This window comes from Bos indicus x Bos taurus, chromosome 3 (assembly GCF_003369695.1).
Source record: "Bos indicus x Bos taurus breed Angus x Brahman F1 hybrid chromosome 3, Bos_hybrid_MaternalHap_v2.0, whole genome shotgun sequence".
Classification (NCBI taxonomy): domain Eukaryota; kingdom Metazoa; phylum Chordata; class Mammalia; order Artiodactyla; family Bovidae; genus Bos; species Bos indicus x Bos taurus.
In genome coordinates, this window is record NC_040078.1 from 101098280 (window position 1) to 101119013 (window position 20734).

General features: G+C 40.3%; 1 protein-coding gene across 1 annotated transcript in view; it reads left to right on the top strand.

Annotated features, from left to right (window-relative positions):
* The window catches only part of ZSWIM5 (zinc finger SWIM-type containing 5), a 159523-nt gene that overhangs the window by 103200 nt on the left and 35589 nt on the right, over positions 1-20734 (top strand). The window contains exons 2-4 of the mRNA XM_027537442.1: positions 6444-6800; positions 11786-11934; positions 13379-13529. Coding sequence (XP_027393243.1) covers positions 6444-6800; positions 11786-11934; positions 13379-13529 — 657 coding nt within the window. The remainder of the gene's footprint in view (positions 1-6443; positions 6801-11785; positions 11935-13378; positions 13530-20734) is intronic.

Consider the following 20734-nt stretch of genomic DNA (forward strand, 5'->3'; position numbering starts at 1 on the left):
GTTCACCATCCCAGTAAAACTGTTTAATTATTGGTTGATTTTATTTTATTATAAAATCAGGAATTTCATAAGCATGCTTAATTCTCTGTGAATCATGAATGTGGATGTATAAATTAAAGATTCAGTTTAGTGTTCAATTATTCATTCATCCATAAACAAATACTTATGAAACTCTTAAAATGTGCCTGAGATGAAAACATAGGATGAAAAAGACAACCCCTGTTTTCAAGGAGTTCACAATCTAAAGGGCAAAGGCAAATATAAAAACTATTAATTACACTGATATCGAGTGCTGTAAAAGAGATATGGCTGATTAAAAAAAAAAAACGAGAGCTCAGGAAGCATTTAGGACTTCCCTGGAGGTCCAGTGGTTAAGACTCCACACTCCCAATGCAGGGGCAGGGGTTCAATCCCTGATTGGGAAAGATCGCGCACGTTGTACCATCAAAAAAAAAAGGAGGAGAAGCATTTAATTCTCTAAGGATATCAGGGAAGATTCCCCAGAGTAGGTATCATTTGAGTTGAGAATTAGGATAAGGAGGTGAGAAACTCACACCTGGTATTGGGACATAGAGGCTAAGAAAACATTGCATAGTCAAGAATCTGCAAGTAGTTTAGTATGTTTAGTGTACTGAGAAGTGGCAGGAAGCAAGTCTGAAGAGATAAAAAAAGAGACTGCATCATAAATTTGAACTTTATCCTACTATCAGTTAGGAATCATTTAAAAGATTTTAAACAAACATTTTTATAAATTTTTTTCTATGCCAGATTCTGTGTTAGATACCAAGACTATGAAATGAATAGGTCATAGTTTAGTAGGAATGCCATGATTTAGGAAGATCATTCTGTTCATGTTATGGAAGATGAGAGGGAAGTAAGACTAGGAGGCAGGAAGATTAGTTAATCCAAGTAGGAGATTATTATGATCTTGGTCTGAGGCAGTGTTAGGGGAGTTAAAGGATGAGTGTCATGGTCCGGGCAAGGATTGGAAAAGGATTTCCAGACATGAGACAGAATGAGAGAGAAATAAAGTTTATTAGAATGGGAGACACTGTTAGAACAGTGGGCCAGCTCAAGGGAGAACCAGCGCTGAACAGGGATCCTTGCTGCTGCTGCTAAGTCGATTCAGTCATGTCCGACTCTGTGCGACCCCATAGACGGCAGCCCACCAGGCTCCTCTGTCCCTGGGATTCTCCAGGCAAGAATACTGTAGTGGGTTGCCATTTCCTTCTCCAACGCATGCATGCATGCTAAGTCGCTTCAGTTGTGTCTGACTCTGTGTGACCCCATGGATAGCAGCGCACCAGGCTTCTCTGTCCACAGGATTCTCCAGGCAAGAATACTGGAGTGGGTTGCCATTTCCTTCTCCAGAACAGGGGTCCTTAGTCCACTTTTATACCCAGGGTACAAGGAGTGGGATAGGGGTCTTGTGAGTCATTTGCTGATTGGATGAGGCACGTATACTTGGTGGGGGAAGAGTAAGGCAAATACCTTCTCCCTGTGTGCGGCAGGAGGAGAGACAGGTTATACTGCTCAGGAGGACCTGAAATCTGTTAATAGTTACAACATGGGGGAGGGAAGGACAATGAGGATCTGGTTTTTCCATTCCTGCATTCCAAGACCCTCCTTGCTTTTATCTGTTCTTTGGTCCTTGGGTCACCACAGAGAGCAGCTGGAATGGAGAGATACTTAGGAGGCAGAATCTGCAACATTTAGTGACCCTCTTGGGTATGGAGCATCGGGAGGAGCTGGGATGCATCCCAGAGCCCTGGCTCCTGCCTGCTTCTCCAGCCTCATTGTATTCCCCTTTCCACCCCGTCCCCCGTCCCTGTTGGCTTTCTAGTTGCTGGGCTTCTTTCCATTCTCTGAGCATTCTGTGTTCCTCTTGGCCTTTGCACCTCTGCATAGTCTTCCTTTGCCTTTTGCATATGCACTTTTTTTTTCTACCTGGAGTCATCTTTACCATTACTCTGCCATTCCCCATCCTTTTGCCTAGTTAATTCTGATTTATTCTATAAAATTCTGCATGTTATTTCCTCTCAAAATTTTATTTCCTCAAGGAGCCCATCCCTTACCACTCCCGTCCCTAAACCAGGTCATGTCTCCCATATTATATACACGACTTAGCGACTGAACAACAACCATTCTGTACTTCTTCACAATTAGAACTAAATAATTACTTGTGGATTTAGTGGTTAAATATGTCTCCCCAGCTAGACTATGTTATTGTTGTTCAGTCGCTAAGTCATGTCTGACTCTTTGCAACCCCATGGACAGCAGCATGCCAGGCTTCCCTGTCCTTTACCATCTCCTGGAGTTTGCTCAAACTCATGTCCATTGAGTCCGTGATGCCATCCAGCCATCTCATCCTCTGTCTCCCTCTTTTCCTCCTGCCCTCAATCTTTCCCAGCATCAGAGTCTTTTACAATGAGTTGGCTTTTTGCAGTAGGTCCCCAAAGTTATATAGATACTATAAACTCAGGAGTTGTTTGGTCTTTTTATTGGAGAAGGCAATGGCACCCCACTCCAGTACTCTTGCCTGGAAAATCCCATGGACGGAGGAGCCTGGTGGGCTGCAGTCCATGGGGTCACTAGGAGTCAGACACGAATGAGTGACTTCACTTTGACTTTTCACTTTCATGCATTGGAGGAGGAAATGGCAACCCACTCCAGTGTTCTTGCCTGGAGAATCCCATGGACAGAGGAGCCTGGTGGGCTGCTGTCTATGGGGTCGCACAGAGTCGGACACGACTGAAGCGACTTAGCAGCAGCAGCAGCAGCAGCAGTAGCAGCAGCATAGATGTATCCTTGGGATTCAACACAGCAGATCTTAAATAGTTATTAGTTTAATGAATGAATTACTCTTAAGATACCTTTAGAAAGAGAAAAAAATAACATATTTATATGTTTTGGCTCTTTGAATTTCTTGTAGTCACTTAGATAAGGTATGTGCTGTCTTACACATGGATTACCAGATTGAGTCTGATGGGAGACCACATTTCACATATTCTCTGCCATTTGTCCCTATTCAGTTCAGTTCAGTTCAGTCGCTCAGTTGTGTCCGACTCTTTGCGATCCCATGAATCACAGCACGCCAGGCCTCCCTGTCCATCACCATCTCCCGGAGTTCACTTCAACTCATGTCTATCGAGTCGGTGATGCCATCCAGCCATCTCATCCTCTGTCGTCCCCTTCTCCTCCTGCCCCCAACCCCTCCCAGCATCAGAGTCTTTTCCAATGAGTCAACTCTTCGCATGAGGTGGCCAAAGTACTGGAGTTTCAGCTTCAGCATCAGTCCTCCCAATGAACACCCAGGACTCATCTCTTTAGGATGGACTGGTTGGATCTCCTTGCAGTCCAAGGGACTCTCAAGAGTCTTCTCCAATACCACAGTTCAAAAGCATCAGTTCTTCGGCACTCAGCCTTCTTCACAGTCCAACTCTCACATCCATACATGACCACTGGAAAAACCATAGCCTTGACTAGACGGACCTTTGTTGGCAAAGTAATATCTCTGCTTTTGAATATGCTATCTAGGTTGGTCATAACTTTCCTTCCAAGGAGTAAGCATCTTTTAATTTCATGGCTGCAGTCACCATCTGCAATGATTTTGGAGCCCCCAAAAATAAAGTCTGACACTGTTTCCACTGTTTCTCCATCTATTTCCCATGAAGTGATGGGACCAGATGCCATGATCTTCGTTTTCTGAATGTTGAGCCTTAAGCCAACTTTTTCACTCTCTTCTTTCACTTTCATCAAGAGGCTTTTTAGTTCCTCTTCACTTTCTGCCATAAGGGTGGTGTCATCTGCATACCTGAGGTTATTGATATTTCTCCAGGCAATCTTGATTCCAACTTGTGCTTCTTCCAGCCCAGTGTTTCTCATGATGTACTCTGCATAGAAGTTAAATAAGCAGGGTGACAATATACAGCTTTGACGTACTCCTTTTCCTATTTGGAACTAGTCTGTTGTTCCATGTCCAGTTCTAACTGTGGCTTCCTGATCTGCATGTAGGTTTCTCAAAAGGCAGGTCAGGTCATCTGGTATTCCCATCTCTTTCAGAATTTTCCACAGTTTATTGTGATCCACACAGTCAAAGGCTTTGGCATAGTCAATAAAGCAGAAATAGATGTTTTTCTGGAACTCTCTTGCTTTTTCCATGATCCAGTGGATGTTGGCAATTTGATCTCTGGTTCCTCTGCCTTTTCTAAAACCAGCTTGAACATCTGGAAGTTCACGGTTCACATACTGCTGAAGCCTGGCTTGGAAAATTTTGTTAGGGGACGTTTTTTTTTATCAGTTTGCAAATTTAGTATCATAGTAGCTGACTGTATACAAACAAAGGATGAAAATTGAGTTAGTAAAAAAAATTAAGGAACAGTACCCAGCATCACTCTGATTTTCCTAAGCTAGGAAAATGAAATTAGTGTTTGGGGAACACTATAATAGAAATAAAATGTGATTGTTAGGAGCACAAACTCTGAAGCCAGACTGCCTGGGTTCAAATCCTAGCTCTTCCGCTTACAGGCTGTATGAAGTTAGGCAACTTAAATTGTTTCTCTAAGCCTCAGTTTCTTTACCTACAAAAAATGGGGTTAATAGTACTAAACATATAACATTGTGGTGAGGGTTAAATGATATAATGCTTATGAAAGAACACATGGTAAGTGCTCAAAAACTGTTAGTGATGAAAAATTATTTTCTTTTTAAAGCAAAAGAAGCAATTTGGATGTATTCAAGAAGTACATTAATTGAGGGAAACTCTTTACAAATTTATTTTTTATTGGTTTTAAAGGCTAAAATGTTTCAGAATGTGAATTTACAGTCATTTTAATTTCTGTTATCATGACTGTAATCATATAATAAAATTGGGGCAAATTGCATAACTTATGTGAGCCTATTCCTCATCTGTGAAATTATCTGATGAAATTATTGCTCAATTCTGGGTAAAATGCCCTCTTATAAACTAAACTGTAAGCTCCACAGGCACAAATGTTAAAGTTTCTTCATTTAATAAGATTCAGCTTTGTAACTGGGACACCAGATAGAGTTTCGTCTGGAAGTGATATTTGAGCTAAGCCATGAAGAACATAGGATTTCCTTATTTGGGAAAGAAATTTTATTTATATTTTCCATAGCTATAAAACTGGTTGATCCTTAGCACTTTCTGTTTAGTCCAAGGTTGGGTCCAGCCAATGTCCTGAATTCCCCAGCTGTGATACTGGTAAAGAAATGTTAAGTACATTTGTTACGTTACAAATGTAACATTAAGATTATAACATTGTAACACAATATTAAGTTACATTTCTATTTCCACTTATGCCACTATTTAGTTTAGAAGGCAGGGGAATAGGAACTCTTTTAAGCCATGAGCCATTCCTGAATTTTTAACAATTTCTTGCTAATATTGATGTTTTCAGAGCCCTTGTTGCACATTTAAGCATGACATGTAAGCAAGACTGCTTACAAAGAACTCAATTGTTAGGGGCCTGAGGCCATTGCAACACACTTTTTGAATCTTGTCTCATTCCTAAATGGCACTTGGAGCATGTTGAAGGTAAGGACAACATGGTACACTTATAGGATAACATGCTTGTGGGGGCTAACCTCATAGCAGGTTATAGTTTATAGTTCAGCTTTTTTCCTGGACCCTGAGATGTCAGAGCCATTGTGATACGTAATGAAGAAAGTGCTGCAGTACAATTTTATTCTAAAATTTCTAAACAGTGTAGAGGCCAGCTAGGAAAGGTGCCTCAGCCATAGAACAGTAAGCTGAAATTTGTTCAAATCTTTTTTCTCAAGGCAGAGCTAGCTTTGTGACTTGGGGATGGGTTGGAGGGATGCAATGCTTGTAAAACTAAACAAGAAGTCCTTGAAAGTGTGTAGTGCATTCAAGCTCACTCATTGTTAGAGCACTTGAGTCCCCAACCACCACAATGGGCTTCTTGATGAGGTGGTTTCTCTTCTTGCAGAGCATGGGCTTTAGGGCGTGCGAGCTCAGTAGTTGGGACACACAGGCTTAGTTGCCCCACACATGTGAAATTTTAGTTCCTGGGTCAGGGATCAAATCTGTGTTCCCTGCATTGGCAGGCAGATTCCTAACCACTGGACCACCAGGGAAGTCTCTTATTCAAGCTTCTTGATTAACCTTTTTGAGATTATGAAAAAAGGTATTAAATGTTCCCCCAGAAGAATGTACATACATACAAACAAAAGTTTTCTTATTAGTTCTGGAGGTCCATAGACTTAAGGGTAAGGACTCTTTTTCTAGATTGTGTGTCCTTAAGAACTATACCTAGATTTCATTGGCCTTTGACAGAGCCTGCTGTGTATGTGGAAGATACTCAGCAAATAGTTTCTGAATTGATGAACTAGAATGCAAAATGAAAATCTTCACGTTTCTTACTAGAGAATCTCTAAACCTGTCTTCTTTGTTTCCTTAGGCTTCCATCTCAGTGGCACAGTAACTGAACCAGCCACTACTTCTGAACCAGCCGTGACTTACAAAGTTGCCATCAGTTTTGATCGATGCAAAATCACCTCAGTGACATGTGGCTGTGGGAACAAAGACATATTCTACTGTGCTCACGTGGTAGCACTCTCACTCTACAGGATCCGTAGACCAGACCAAGTCAAATTGCGTCTTCCTATCTCAGAAACCCTTTTCCAGATGAATAGGGACCAGCTACAAAAGTTTATTCAATATTTGATCACAGCACACCACACTGAAGTTCTTCCTACCGCACAGAAATTGGCAGATGAGATCCTGTCCTCCAACTCTGAAATCAACCAAGTAAATGGTAATTGTACAATATTTTTGTTGCTGAAAAATCTATTTTGTTGCTTTATTGCATGTTTAGAGGTTGGGATACTTTTGCCATTGTAATCACTTAACTTTAATCAGTTTATTCTATCCAAACTATTTATTAACTCTGTTTCTTAAAGCCATCCAATTGTCCACCTCATAAAGTTTGGGTGAAAATGACAGAGGATGTTAGAGTTATAAATTAAACCAGTTTATGGACTTCATGTGTCCACATAATCCTTGCCTCTAGGAGCCTGGAATATTCAGAAGTGAAAGAAACCATGAAATAATGAATGTCATTCAGTGAAATGAAATGGATATCAGAATTCCTTAACATTTCAGGATCCTGCATAGCACCATGGTTATTCTAAAGAGTGTCGTTTGCATTGTGTTTATGAGCTATATAATGGATGGAGAGAGATACGATGTTCACTTATTCATTCAAGAAATGTATGTTGAGTACCTGCTCTGTGCATGTGATACTGCTGATTGTTGAGGGCATAAAACAGACATGGTTCCTGTCTTCAAATATCTTACAGTCTAGTAGAAAAAACAGCTAAGGCTGAAGTAAATGCTTGCTTTTGTTATGAAGTCAGGTTGTAGATACTTAATCATAGGAAACTGTTGAAGAATTTTGAGAAGAGGAACTATATGAGCCAATTTTTCATTTTGTTGGTTAGGTTCTACTATGTTCCAGGCATCATACATGAGAACCTTATGTATGTTTATATATGTTAATTCATTTAGTTTTCAAAACTACCCTGTGAGGTAGATATTATAACCATTTTGTAAATAAGGAAATTATTTATAACCTAGGCTCACCTGACTTCAGAACTCAAGTTTTTTATACCTCTCTATACTTCCTTTCTGTTTTTAGGATATAACTTTGGTATTAGTGTGAACAAGACAGTGAGACTAGGTTAATGGCCTGTATAATACTATGGTCTATGTGCTAAAGGGCCTGCCTTTCCCAGTTGCCTAAGAGAACTAATCAAGGCCTGCATACAACCTCATCACTTATCAGAAATAAAGATAGTCAGACAAGCTTCCAGGAACTCTTGCTGTCTAGCAGAAATAGTCTTCTGTTGCTTTATCCTCAAAGTTGTGTTTACATGATGGATGCATGCATGCTAAGTCACTTCAGCATGTCCGACTCTGCAACCCTATGAACTATAGTCCGCCAGGCTCCTCTCTGGGATTCTCCAGGCAAGAATACTGGAGTGGATTGCCATGCCCTCCTCCAGGGATCTCTTCCCAACCCAGGGATCAAACCTGTAGCTCTTATGTTTCATGCAGGAGAGTTCTTTACCACTAGCGCCACCTGGGAAGCCCATTCACGTGGTAACTGAGCTCTATTTGAGAGATACTGTTACAGAGTAGCTTTCTAAAGGGGCTTCCCTGGTGGTTCAATGGTAAAGAATCACCTGCCAATGCCTCAGTGGTAAAGATTCTGCCGGCCAATGCCAGAGACACAGGTTCCATCCCTGATCCAGGAAGATCCCACATGCCTGAAGCAACTAAGCCCATGTGCCACAACTGTTGAGCCTGTGCTCTAGAGGGAGACGCAACTACTGAAGCCCTTGTGCCCTAAAGCCCATGCTCCACAAGTCCACACACCTAAACAACAGAGTAGCTCCCACTTGCCGCACCTAGAGCAAAGCCCGTACAGCAATGAAGACCCAGCACAGCCAGAAATAAATTAAATAAATAAATGAAATTATAAAATTCTAGTTCCTCTTCACTTTCTGCCATACGGGTGGTGTCATCTGCATATCTGAGGTTATTGATATTTCTTCCAGCAATTTTGATTCCGGCTTGTGCTTCATCCAGCCCAGCATTTCACATGAGGTACTCTGTATATAAGTTAAATTAGCAGAGTGACAATGTACAGCCTTGATATACTCCTTTCCCACTTTTGAACCAGTCCATTGTTCCATGTCCAGTTCTAACTGTTGCTTCTTGACCTGTTGCTACAGGTTTCTCAGGAGACACATAAGGTGGTCTGATATAACCATCTTTTAAAGAATTTTCCACAGTTTATTGTGATCCCCACAGTCAAAGACTTTTGCATAATCAGTGAAGCAGAAGTAGATGTTTTTCTGGAATTCCCTTGCTTTTTCTATGATCCAGTATACTATGCTAAGTCTCTTCAGTCATGTCCAACTTTTTGCGACCCCATGGACTGTAACCTTCCAGCTTCCTCTGTCCATGGCATTCTCCCGGCATGAATACTGGAGTGGGTTGCCATTTCCTTCTCCAGGGGATCTTCCCAACCTAGGGATCGAACCAGTATCTCTTACATCTCCTGCATTAGGAGGCGGGTTCTTTACCACTAGCGCCACCTGGGAAGCCCTTCTATGATCAGAAGGATGTTAGCAATTTGATCTCTGCTTCCTCTACCTTTTCTAAATCCAGCTTGTACATCTGAAAGTTCTTAGTTCACGTACTGTTGAAGCCTAGCTTGAAGGATTTTGAGCATTACCTTGTTAGCATGTGAAATGAATGCAAGTGAAATGAGTGCAGTGTAGTTTGAACATTCTTTGGCATTGCCCTTCTTTGGAATTGGAATGAAAACTGACCTTTTCCAGTCCTGTCTTATAGCCACTGCAGGGATATGTATAAAAAGTACTTAGACACTGTCATGTAGGAAGCACTCAATAAATGGCTGTTTTTAACAAATATTGAAGGATGAAAGGAGTATATTTGTTTTTCTTTTCCACTTTCAGTTTACAGAAGTAGTATAGGATATATTATTTGCCCACCTGGGTTTTAAATCTAGATGGTCAATAGGACATGCATTTGTTCATTCTATAAATATTAATTCAATGCTGTAATGATCCAGGCACTGTGAGGTACAAAAATGAATCCCTACTCTACTCTTTAAAAGCTTCAATGTAGTTGGGAGTATATGAGACAAGCTCAATTCTATTATAAAACAAAATGCAACAGGTCTTTAAGAGAAGTAATAATAAAGTGCTAAGAAGAGAGTTTTTCTAGTAGTCATGTATGGATGTGAGAGTTGAACTGTGAAGAAGGCTGAGTGCCAAAGAATAGATGCTTTTGAACTGTGGTGTTGGAGAAGACTCTTGAGAGTCCCTTGGACTGCAAGGAGATCCAACCAGTCCATTCTAAAGGAGATCAGTCCTGGGTGTTCTTTGGAAGGAATGATGCTAAAGCTGAAACTCCAGTACTTTGGCCACCTCATGCGAAGAGTTGACTCATTGGAAAAAACTCTGATGCTGGGATGGATTGGGGGCAGAAGGAGAAGGGGACGACAGAGGATGAGATGGCTGGATGGCATCACCGACTTGATGGACGTGAGTTTGAGTGAACTCCAGGAGTTGGTGATGGACAGGGAGGCCTGGTGTGCTGCAATTCACGGGGTCCCAAAGAGTTGGACACGACTGAGTGACTGAACTGAACTGAACTGAAGAAGAGAGTTACTACATTACTCTCATGCATATGAGTATGAAGGGCATACTTTTGACAGGTGAGGTGTATGGGTTATATGGTGAATTCAGTGAGAGACTTTCCTGCCAAGTAAATTTCAGCAGTGTTAGCCTCTCTGTATACGTATTTTATGGTTTTCCTTTCTCAGTGCAGCCCTGACTATAGAGCTGAGGCAACACTGACAATGAGAAGTAATGCTTTTTGGCCAAAGAACAGGTTGTGGGGAAAGGAAGGGAAGTAAAGGGAAAAGCATAAATAAAGTCGTCAGGAAATGTCATTGACTTCTGGGTACACTAAGTTTCTAGTTGAAACATAGCATAAGTATAGGAAAGACAAGACTAGAAGTGAAAGGGCCTGAAGAGGAAGGGCCCTAAATGCTAAGCTAAGTTTAGACTTCATTTATAAAGAATGGTTTATCACTGAAGACTTCTGAGCAGGGAAGGGATATGATCAGAACTGTGTTGAGAATAACACATTTGAAGAAAAGTAGCATATAGCAGATTCCATGAACTGGTTGCTCCTAATGTTAATTAGTATTTGTAGAATAAATATGAGTCCTCCTGATTTCCTGGATGGTAAGATGCACTGAAAAAGCATGGCAGAAGAGCACTATTCTCTGCAGACCTGGATTTCATTTAAATAAGGCTTTCATATAAGAGGACAAGAAGAAAGGTAGATTGACTGATGAAACATGACATGAATTTGTAACCAATTGCACAACCACACATATAGAGTATTGACTTATACTATAAGACTATACTGACTTATAGTCTTTTGTCACTTGGAGACAGGGTTCTAAAAACTTATCACAGGACTCAGTCTTTGAGAAAGTGAGAGAAGAAGATTCAGTTTTCATTCCACAGATATTTCTTAGGTGCCTGTCACATTACCAGAACTGTGTTATAAATGATTCAACTGTGAGCAAGGAGCTAACAGGCTACTAGGGGAGAGGGATGTGTAAATAACTAACACTGTGTTTTAAGTGATGTCATTGAGGTGAGCCCAGGAAGGAAAGATATTCTGAGTATAAATTTATAAAACATCACCCTGTATACAACCCTGCCTGTGCTCTGGGTTGCAAGTTTCCAGAAATTTAGAATTGTTGACTCCACTTGAGAAGCTACAATTTTATAGTGAATTTTAAAAAGAGAAATTTTTATTTTCTAAGAAAGTATTTTTTTAATTTTAAAATAATATGTGTGCTTTAGGCTTATTTTAAACTTCAAAGAAAAACAAAATAGAAGAAAAATTACATTCTCCTAGGGGAAAAAAAATACATCACTATTTTTGTGTTTGTGCATTTTTACCCCAGGATGATATTCGTAGACCTTGGGAGAGGATACAACTGAGACTTCAGTGAACATGAAACTAGCTCTACTCTCTTACGTTTATTGAGAGCCACACAATTGACAAAGCCCAGATTAAGGCAGAATGCCTGTCTGTTTCTGAATATACTCACAGAGGGCTGCTCCTGCTGAGTGTGGAGTGTAGGAACTCAGGAGATTCATTTCACCACCCTATTCCTCGCAGGTGCTCCTGACCCAACAGCTGGGGCCAGCATTGATGATGAGAACTGTTGGCATTTGGATGAAGAACAGGTGAAAGAACAAGTGAAGCTCTTTCTCTCCCAGGGTGGTTACTATGGCTCTGGAAAGCAACTCAATTCAATGTTTGCCAAGGTAAGATATGAAAAGATTTTTTTTCCCTTAAGTAAACTGGGCTCACCACACTTCTGGCTTCATGCATTGTAGCTAGCTCACTTGACCTACCTGTACTGAATGCTTGAAAACTACTTGGGTGGAGGAAAGCTGAGCAGAGCAGACCAGAGCAGGTTGCGTCCAGGGAGCCCTACTGCTCACCCTGGTCATCCTCTTCCTCTGGCTCCACAGTCTCTAAATGAGTTTGCATTCCTGGGGGGATTAGTAATGAAGCTACCTCCCCCTGCCTTGAACCCAAGGCTGCCCAATGAGGCCTTAAAGAGACAATATTTTGTTGTTTTTAAAATATTAACTGATTTATTTGGCTGTGCCAGGTCTTAGTTGTGGCATGTGGGATCTAGTTTTCTGACCAAGGATTGAACCCTGGCCCCTTGCATTGGGAGTGCAGAGTATTAGCCACTGAGAAGTTCCAGAAACTTAGTATTTTGGAACTGGGGGCTCTCACAGCAGGCTTTCTTTCTTTTCTTTCTTAACACCTTTGATGAAATATAATTCACATATCATAAAATTCACCCATTTAAAAAATTGTACAATTCAGTGGTTTTTAGTATATTGACAGATACGTACAGCTATCACTGCAGTCAACTTTAGAACATTTTCATTATCTTAAAAATAAACCCCATTCCCTTTACCTATCACTCCCCTGTTCCCCATGCCCCTCTTCCCCGAGCTCTAAGCAACCACTAAGGTACTTTCTGTCTTTATAGATTTCCCTATTCTGGACTTTCCTAGGAATGGAATCCTATAGTATGTAGTCTTTTGTGACTGGCTTTTTTCTCCTGGCATAGTATTTCAAAATACTTAAAAACATATATCCATGTTGTAGCATGTGTCAGTACTTCATTCCTTTTTATGGCCAAATAATATTCCATTGTATGGATACCACACATTTCTTTTATCTGTTTGTCTGTTGATGGGCATTTGGATTGTTTCCACCTCTAAGCTGTTATAAATAATGCTCCTATAAACATTCTTGTACAGTGTTTCTGTGTGGACATATATATTTTTTCATTTCTCTCTAGGAATGGAATTAGTAGGCCATATGGTAGCTCTATGTTTAATCATTTGAGGAATTTCTAGACTGATTTCCAAAGTGGCTGCATCATTCTACAATCCCACTAAACAGTGTATGAGAGTTCTGATTTCTCTATATCCTTGCCAGCACTTATTATCTAGCTTTTTTATTCTAGCCATCCTTCTGAGTATGAAGTGGTATCTCATTGCACACAGCAGGATCTCTTGATACATGCAGAGAACTTGCTTACAGAAGAAGAGGCCTTCTTTTTGGCTCCTTGGATATGCTGTGCTTAGATACTTCATCTTCTCCTCCCCCTCCTCCCCTTCTTCTCCTCCTACTTTGTTATGATGTACAGTCACCAACCACCTGCCCCTCCTTATGTGTCAGGTTCGAGAGATGCTGCGGATGAGAGATTCCAATGGAGCCAGGATGCTGACACTAATAACTGAACAGTTTATGGCCGACCCACGACTCACACTGTGGAGGCAACAAGGAACAAGCATGACAGATAAGTGCAGGCAGCTCTGGGATGAGCTAGGTAAGTCCGCATATCTCAGAGAAGCGCTATGTCTATCCTATGAGCTTGTCCCCAGCAATAGTGTTAGTGAATACTTGTCATTAGTCATTACATAGATCTTGCTAAGTGAACTTTAGCCCAAATGGTGGAAGATTTAGGTTCTACAGAGGCCACCCAGAGTCATTTTGAATTCACTTGTGTTTCTTCCACAGCCTTATATTTTGCTACTGACACCAGCGTTCTATTCCAGATATTACCATACAGAAGCTTTTAGTGAGAGAAAACCTTTTGCCTTGGCTTCTGTCTCATGGCATTAGCTTGGCTTTCCAAATACTTGCTATTCTCACTTTTCTTGCATTCCCTGGGCCTGCTTTTCTTTATCATTTCCAGCAAACCTCTTAGCCATAAGGCCATTTCTAAGCCTTGAGCCCTGGACTTCTATTTTTCTTTCTCTATTCTCCTTTGTTCAGTTCAGGTCAGTTGCTTAGTCATGTCCGACTCTCTGCAACCCCATGGACTGCAATACACCAGTCCTCCCTGTCCATCACCAACTCCCAGAGCTTGCTCAAACTCATGTCCATTGAGTCAGTGATGCCATCCAACCATCTCATCCTCTGTTGGCCCCTTCTCCTCCCTCCTTCAATCTTTCCCAGCATCTGGGTCTTTTCTAGTGAGTCAGTTCTTCACATCAGGTGGCCAAAGTATTGGAGTTTCAGCTGCAGTTTCAGTTTCAGTCCTTCCAATGAATATTCGGGACTGATTTCCTTTAGGATAGACTGGTTGGATCTCCTTGCCATCCAAGGAACTCTCAAGAGTCTTTTCCAACACCACACTTCAGAAGCATCAATTCTTCAGCACTCAGCTTTCTTTATAGTCCAACTCTCACATCCATATATGACTACTGGAAAAGCCATAGTTTTGACTAGACTAGATGGACCTCTGTTAGCAAAGTAATGTCTCTGCTTTTTAATATGTTGTCTAGGTTGATCATAGCCTTTCTTCCAAGGAGCAAGTGTCTTTTAATTTCATGGCTGCAGTCACCATCTGCAGTGATTTTGGAGCCAAAAAAATAAAGTCAGCCACTGTTTCCATTGTTTCCCCATCTATTTGCCATGAAGTGATGGGACCGGATGCCATGATCTTAGTTTTCTGAATATTGAGCTTTAGGCCAACTTTTTCACTCTCCTTTTGCACTTTCATCAAGAGGCTTCCTCTTTACTTTCTGCCATAAGGGTGGTGTCATCTGCATATCTGAGGTTATTGGTATTTCTCCTGGCAGTCTTGATTCCAGCTTATGCTTCATCCAGCCCAGCATTTCTCATGATGTACTCTGCATATAAGTTAAATAAGCAGGGTGACAATATACAGCCTTGACATACTCCTTTCCCAATTTGGAACCGGTCTGTTGTTCCATGTCTAACTGCTGCTTCTTGACCTGCATATAGATTTTTCAAGAAGCAGGTCAGGTGGTCTGGTATTCCCATCTCTTTTAGAATTTTCCACACTTTATTGTGATCCACACAGTCAAAGGCTTTGGTGTAATCAATAAAGCAGAAGTAGATTTTTTTCTGAAACTCTCTTGCTTTTTCTATGATCCAGTGGATGTTGGCAATTTGATCTCTGGTTCCTCTGCCTTTTCTAAATCCAGCTTGAACATCTGGAAGTTCACGATTCACGTACTGTTGAAGCCTGGCTTGGATTTTGAGCATTACTTTGCTCGCATGTGAGATGAGTGCAAATGTGTGGTAGTTTGAACATTCTTTGGCATTGCCTTCCTTTGGGATTGGAATGAAAACTGACCTTTTCCAGTCCTTTGAGAACTCTTTTTTTTTTTTTAGTATCATGACCTCAGAGTAACCTCTGTGGTGATCTCTTCCTCATCCTCTTTCGATTATCTCATTTCCAGTCTTGTATTAGCTGCTGCCCTATGACCATTTCTACTGAAAAAATCTCCTAATCACCTCAAACTTGAGAAATCCAAAAATGAAATCAGGCCTTCTATGAAGAAAGATTCCCCTGAACCTGGCATTGGCACCACCATTTCTTTTTTTTTTGGGGGGGGGGGGGGGATCCCAGCTCCCGGCGGAGCGCGAGGCCGCCTGGGACCACTCAGCGAGGTGGCACCGCCCCTCCGTGCGACCAGCCCCCGGCACCACCATTTCTTATTCGACAAAACTTACTGTCAAGCACTCATTTTTGTTTTATTCCCTACATCCAGTCACCAATATAATTTGATTCCTTGACCTTTAAAATGTAATTTAGTGTTCATTTACACTTTTTATTTCTTGTCATAACTGGTCTGGTTGAGGACCATGGGACTTTTAGATTAAATTAGACCTGTGGCCTCCTGAATGGTCACTTTGTTCAAGATTCTTGTCATTAAGACCATCTTCTTTAGTCATTATTTATCTTCATCATTCCCATTTCAATGACAGTTTTGCAGTGGTGATACTCAACTCCCCTCCCTGTTTGCAGAATCCTTCATACTCTGAACGTACAATCCAGTCACGGCCCCACTTTGGGGTTATACTAGAAAAGTTGTCTATGGCATATTCTGAAATTTCTAATATAGCTTCTCTGTACTTTGTCCACCCCAGAAAGCAATGACAAACTTTCCTCTCATACAAAATAGCACCAAAAAACCACTACAGCTTAGGATTTTAGTGAATTCCCCAAAGCATATATTAATACATTATAGTCTTAGAGCTAAAAGCTTTGGGGAATAAGGCTTAATGATTCAGACTTTATGTGGTTACTTTGGGGCTGGTAAATGTGGGGTTTTGGTTTGAGTGCTGGGGCTTCATATCACCTGAGGCACTACAGCTTTGCAGTTTTCATTAATAATGAACAGCTACATTATTGAACATTATGTGCCAGTCTCTGTGTTAAAGATTGTATGCATGTTTAATTCTCATAACAAACCTATGAAGTAATTGTGTGTTTATTGCAAAGAAACAGAGACACCTCTGGTTACTTCTGGATACAGAATGAAATAAAGAAGTATAGAAAACTGTCTCTCTGACACAATCACATTTTCCAAAGTACAGGAATGTTGAACTATTAATTTAAGTTACTGGTCTAACCACTTGTGACCAGGGTCATGTAACACAGTGCATGGCAACTTGGAAACAGCTTCCCTCAGAAGGGATTGTAGGCATGGACCCTTCAAGGATAAGACATCAGCATCTCCATATGTTCAGGTGAGAAAAATGGAGCTCAGAAAGTTTTTTGTTCAAAGTTACACACTAGCAGGTGGTGGCTCTAACACTGGAGCCCCAGCCTGTTCAGCTCCAAATCAAGCATCCTTGTGCAACATCTCCCTCAATTTCATCTCGTATGTACTGTTTTCCCCAAAAGTGCATGTTTTTTAAGAATTTGAAATTAGCCTTCAGAGCGTCAGGTGTATCTGAGTCCTGAATCTCTTGGGAATAATTTCTGTGACAATCGAAGGATTGTGTTGTGGATTTGGACTTGGCCTTTGGTAGGTGACAGGAAGTAAACGGAGCGTGACCCCAGTGCTTCTAAAGCTTTTGTTAGTTACTTAGATTCATTATGAAAAGCTCTTGGTTGTGACATTTTCATATCTAAGAAATTGCTGTATCAACCTTCCAAGAAACTCTCAGCATTCCACACAGACCGCTATCTGTATCTTCCCAGAATCACCTGGAATACTTGTTAAAATAGAATGCTGGGCCCTGTCCCCGAGTTTCTGATCTTGTCAGTTGGAGTAGGACCTGATACTTTGCATTTCCAACAAATTCCCAGAGGATGCTGATGACATTCTTCCAGAGACCACATTTTGTAAAACACTGCGTTATTGGATTAGACACTAGAGCATGTGCATTCATGCCCCCCACCCCGACTACTCTGAGGGTTCCTCACTGGTCAAAAGGCCTACTCCTCTGGGGATGGTCTCAGCAGGGATAGTAGGAACGGGAGGAGTGGCCTCAGTACCTTCAGTTTCTGAACGGGAGATAACAGAAGCAGTCAGGCATGGTTTTCTCATCTCCCCACGTCTGTACACATATGCTTTTTAAAAAAAATTTTATTTATTTTAATTGGAGGATAATTACTTTATAATACTGTGGTGGGTTTTGCCATACATTGACATGAATCAGCCACGGGTGCACATTTTTAAAAATTTTCTTTTAAAACCTATAAAGTATCTCTGCTCCCATAAAAGACCAGTCTTTACATATTTGCTCCTGTTCCTATGCCATTTCCTCTTCTCAAGAATTTTGCTCCTGCAATTTCTCTTTTCTCTGGTACCATCAATTTCTCCCTCAATACTGGATCAATTCCATCAGAATACAAATATGGTCTAATATTTTCAGTCTCATAAAGTGCCTTTGATTTTCCCCTCCTCCTCTAATCATTACCCTATTTCTCTTTTTACCTTCAGAACAACACTTCTTGAAAACCTCGTCCCTCTTTCCATTTGCTTACCTCCATATGCTCTCTTGAGCCCACTGCAGTCTTCCATTGCTCATTGCTGTCACTCTACTGTTAAGTAGCTTTGGTTAAAACCACCAGTGTCTGCCATATTGCTCTTCTCTGTTGTTACTTGACCTCTCAGCAGTTTCCAATAAAATTGACCATACCCTATCCCTACATTAATTTTACAAGAACCAGCAAACAGTGTAACACAGACACCATAGGAGAAGACCTACTATGTGAAGGAAACAATTTTTTTCATGAGGTTTATACAGACCTTTAGGATTCTTAAATTCTAAAAGCTGAGAAAGTAACTTTTATGATCTGAATATTTGTGCATCTTTCTTACTGCCACACTGTTCAGAATTTTTTACCTCCTGTATATTAAAGATTTCTTGCCACCTGGTGTTCAGAAAGGACACTTTTATTGATAGGAACTCACAGTCCCAATAGTATTAAAAGCTGATATCCTAGATTACAAAAATTTTCTACCAAAAGGAAAAAACATCCAATAGACTACAAATATTCAGAGAGACTACAATGACATCTCAGCATTTTTGCTTTCCCTTATGTCCTTCCCCCTGTTTTGGTACATACTCTCCTGCCATATCTGCGCTTAAACAACTCCTATTTATCTCTTGTTCTTCTTTTAAAATGAAGTAATACATGTACACAGGTTAAAATGTCAAATAAAAAGCAGTATTCCTCTGCCATATTCCTTCACATTGTCAGTTCCTACTTCTTAGAAAGAGCAATTTTTAATTCTTTTAGCTGCTTTTTCTAATATGCCTCCACATTTCTAAATGACCGTTCTTTCTTAATTTTTAAAATTATAAAATTATAGATGTTCTCTTTTTCTTCCTACAATGAAAGATGAGGATTTACCTCTTTTAAGGTCACACCCTTAGGGTTCTTTCCCAAACGGCCTTTCTCATTCTTTTCAATGTGCATAGGCTGAGAATGTTCCAGATCTTTACATTTTACTTCCTTTTTGATGAACAGTTCTGTCTTTAAATAATTTCTTTCTTCTTGCATTTTACTCTAAGCAGAGGAACCAGGCTGCTCCTTCAGCACTTTGCTTAGGTATTTCCTCAGCTAATCTTATTACTCACAAGTTCTACCTTCCACAAAACACTAGGACATGAACACAATGTCTCAATTATAAGACCACCACAGTCTTCTCACAACCAAGCAGGGAAAGAGGACTGCATGGTGGGGGTGGGGGTGTTCATTTGTTCCATATGTATGTTTTTCTTAATCCCTCAGTTTTTAGTATGGAAAACCTACCCTCAGCTTTGTGTAGTATTCCCAATCCAGAACTTCTGTGAATCAGTCTTTCCAGTGAGTAAAGCTCTGGTTTTCTTCCAGGAGAGGCAATGAGCAGGTACTGAACTACCTTGAATATTTATGCCTGTTTTTATCTCTCCACTTTTGTTTTAATAAAGTATTAAGAGGGAGTGGTGATAAACATACATGTTTAGTTAGCCATTTTTAACTAGAAATAACTCATGTTTATTCTTCAAGGACAAACTCAAATGCTGTAACTTTTCCTGACCCCATGTACAGAGTTAATTGTTCCATCATACCTATTCTCATAACACTTTATATATGGCTATAATGGTATTTACTGTGCTTTATTATAATTATTATTATTTGTGTATGTGTGTGCTCAGTTGCTCAGTAGTGTCTAACTCTTTGTGAGCCTATGAATTGTAGCCCAACAGGCTCCTCTGTCCATGGGATTTTCCATGTGAGAAGACTGGAGTGGGTTGTCATTTCCTTCTCCAGGGGATCTTCCCAACTCAGGGATCAAACCTGCCTCTCCTTTTTCTCCTGCATTGGGAGGTGGATTCTTTACCACTGAGCCACCTGGGTTACAATTATTATAAGTTAAGAGTCACTCAATTTGACTCCTAACTATAATCCTCTTAAGAGCCATCATTATACAATATTTAATATACAGTATTATATAGTATAGTTTTTTTTTCATTGTGGATTTGAAAAACTTATTTGAACCTATAGAAATGAATTTTTATCTTCTAGTTAGTACCTGAAATTGAGGCTTAAATGGTCTTTTAAAACATTCTTATTTGACTTTAAGGGGTCTTGAAATAGTATCTGAATATACCTCCATCCACAGATGTAGCTCCATCCCAAAGAATGTTTAACTTAAGACATTCTGCAGCCGGGTTTTATTGTTAACTTGAGAATGAGAATATTTCTGGCTCAGCCACATAACCAACTTTGAAAAGAGGAAGCAGGTTTGCTTGAAAAGAAGGGTGATGTGATCAAAGAAACTGTACTTACTGGTTATGTGGAATATATGATACTCTGCTATAGTGACAGAGAAGATCCAAGAATGTGATAGTTTTAAGGCATCATAGCTGAAAAACAGTATCAAAACCCAAGTCCAAATAAATTATTTTCCCTGGAAAAAGGAAATATAATTCCACTACATGCAAAGTAATATGCCAGGCTCTCTACATTATGATCTGTTTTACAGTTGAGGGATTTGAAGCTATCAACTAACCAAAAATTGAATCCTTTTCTGAGCACCTTCCTTCTTACAGTAAATGTCTTTGCTCTGGCTATTATTGTACCCTGAACATATCTTTATCTTAACACTTATTCATATTCAAATGACACTGTGTTTATTTTTCTGTCTTCCCCCACTGCAGAGCTCCTCAAGGGTAGGAACAGTGTCTTATTCTCCAATACAAACTCTTGAACAAGAAAGCTCTCAATAAATTGTTGGACTGCAGATTTGAGCTCAGAATTCAAGTCCAAATCTA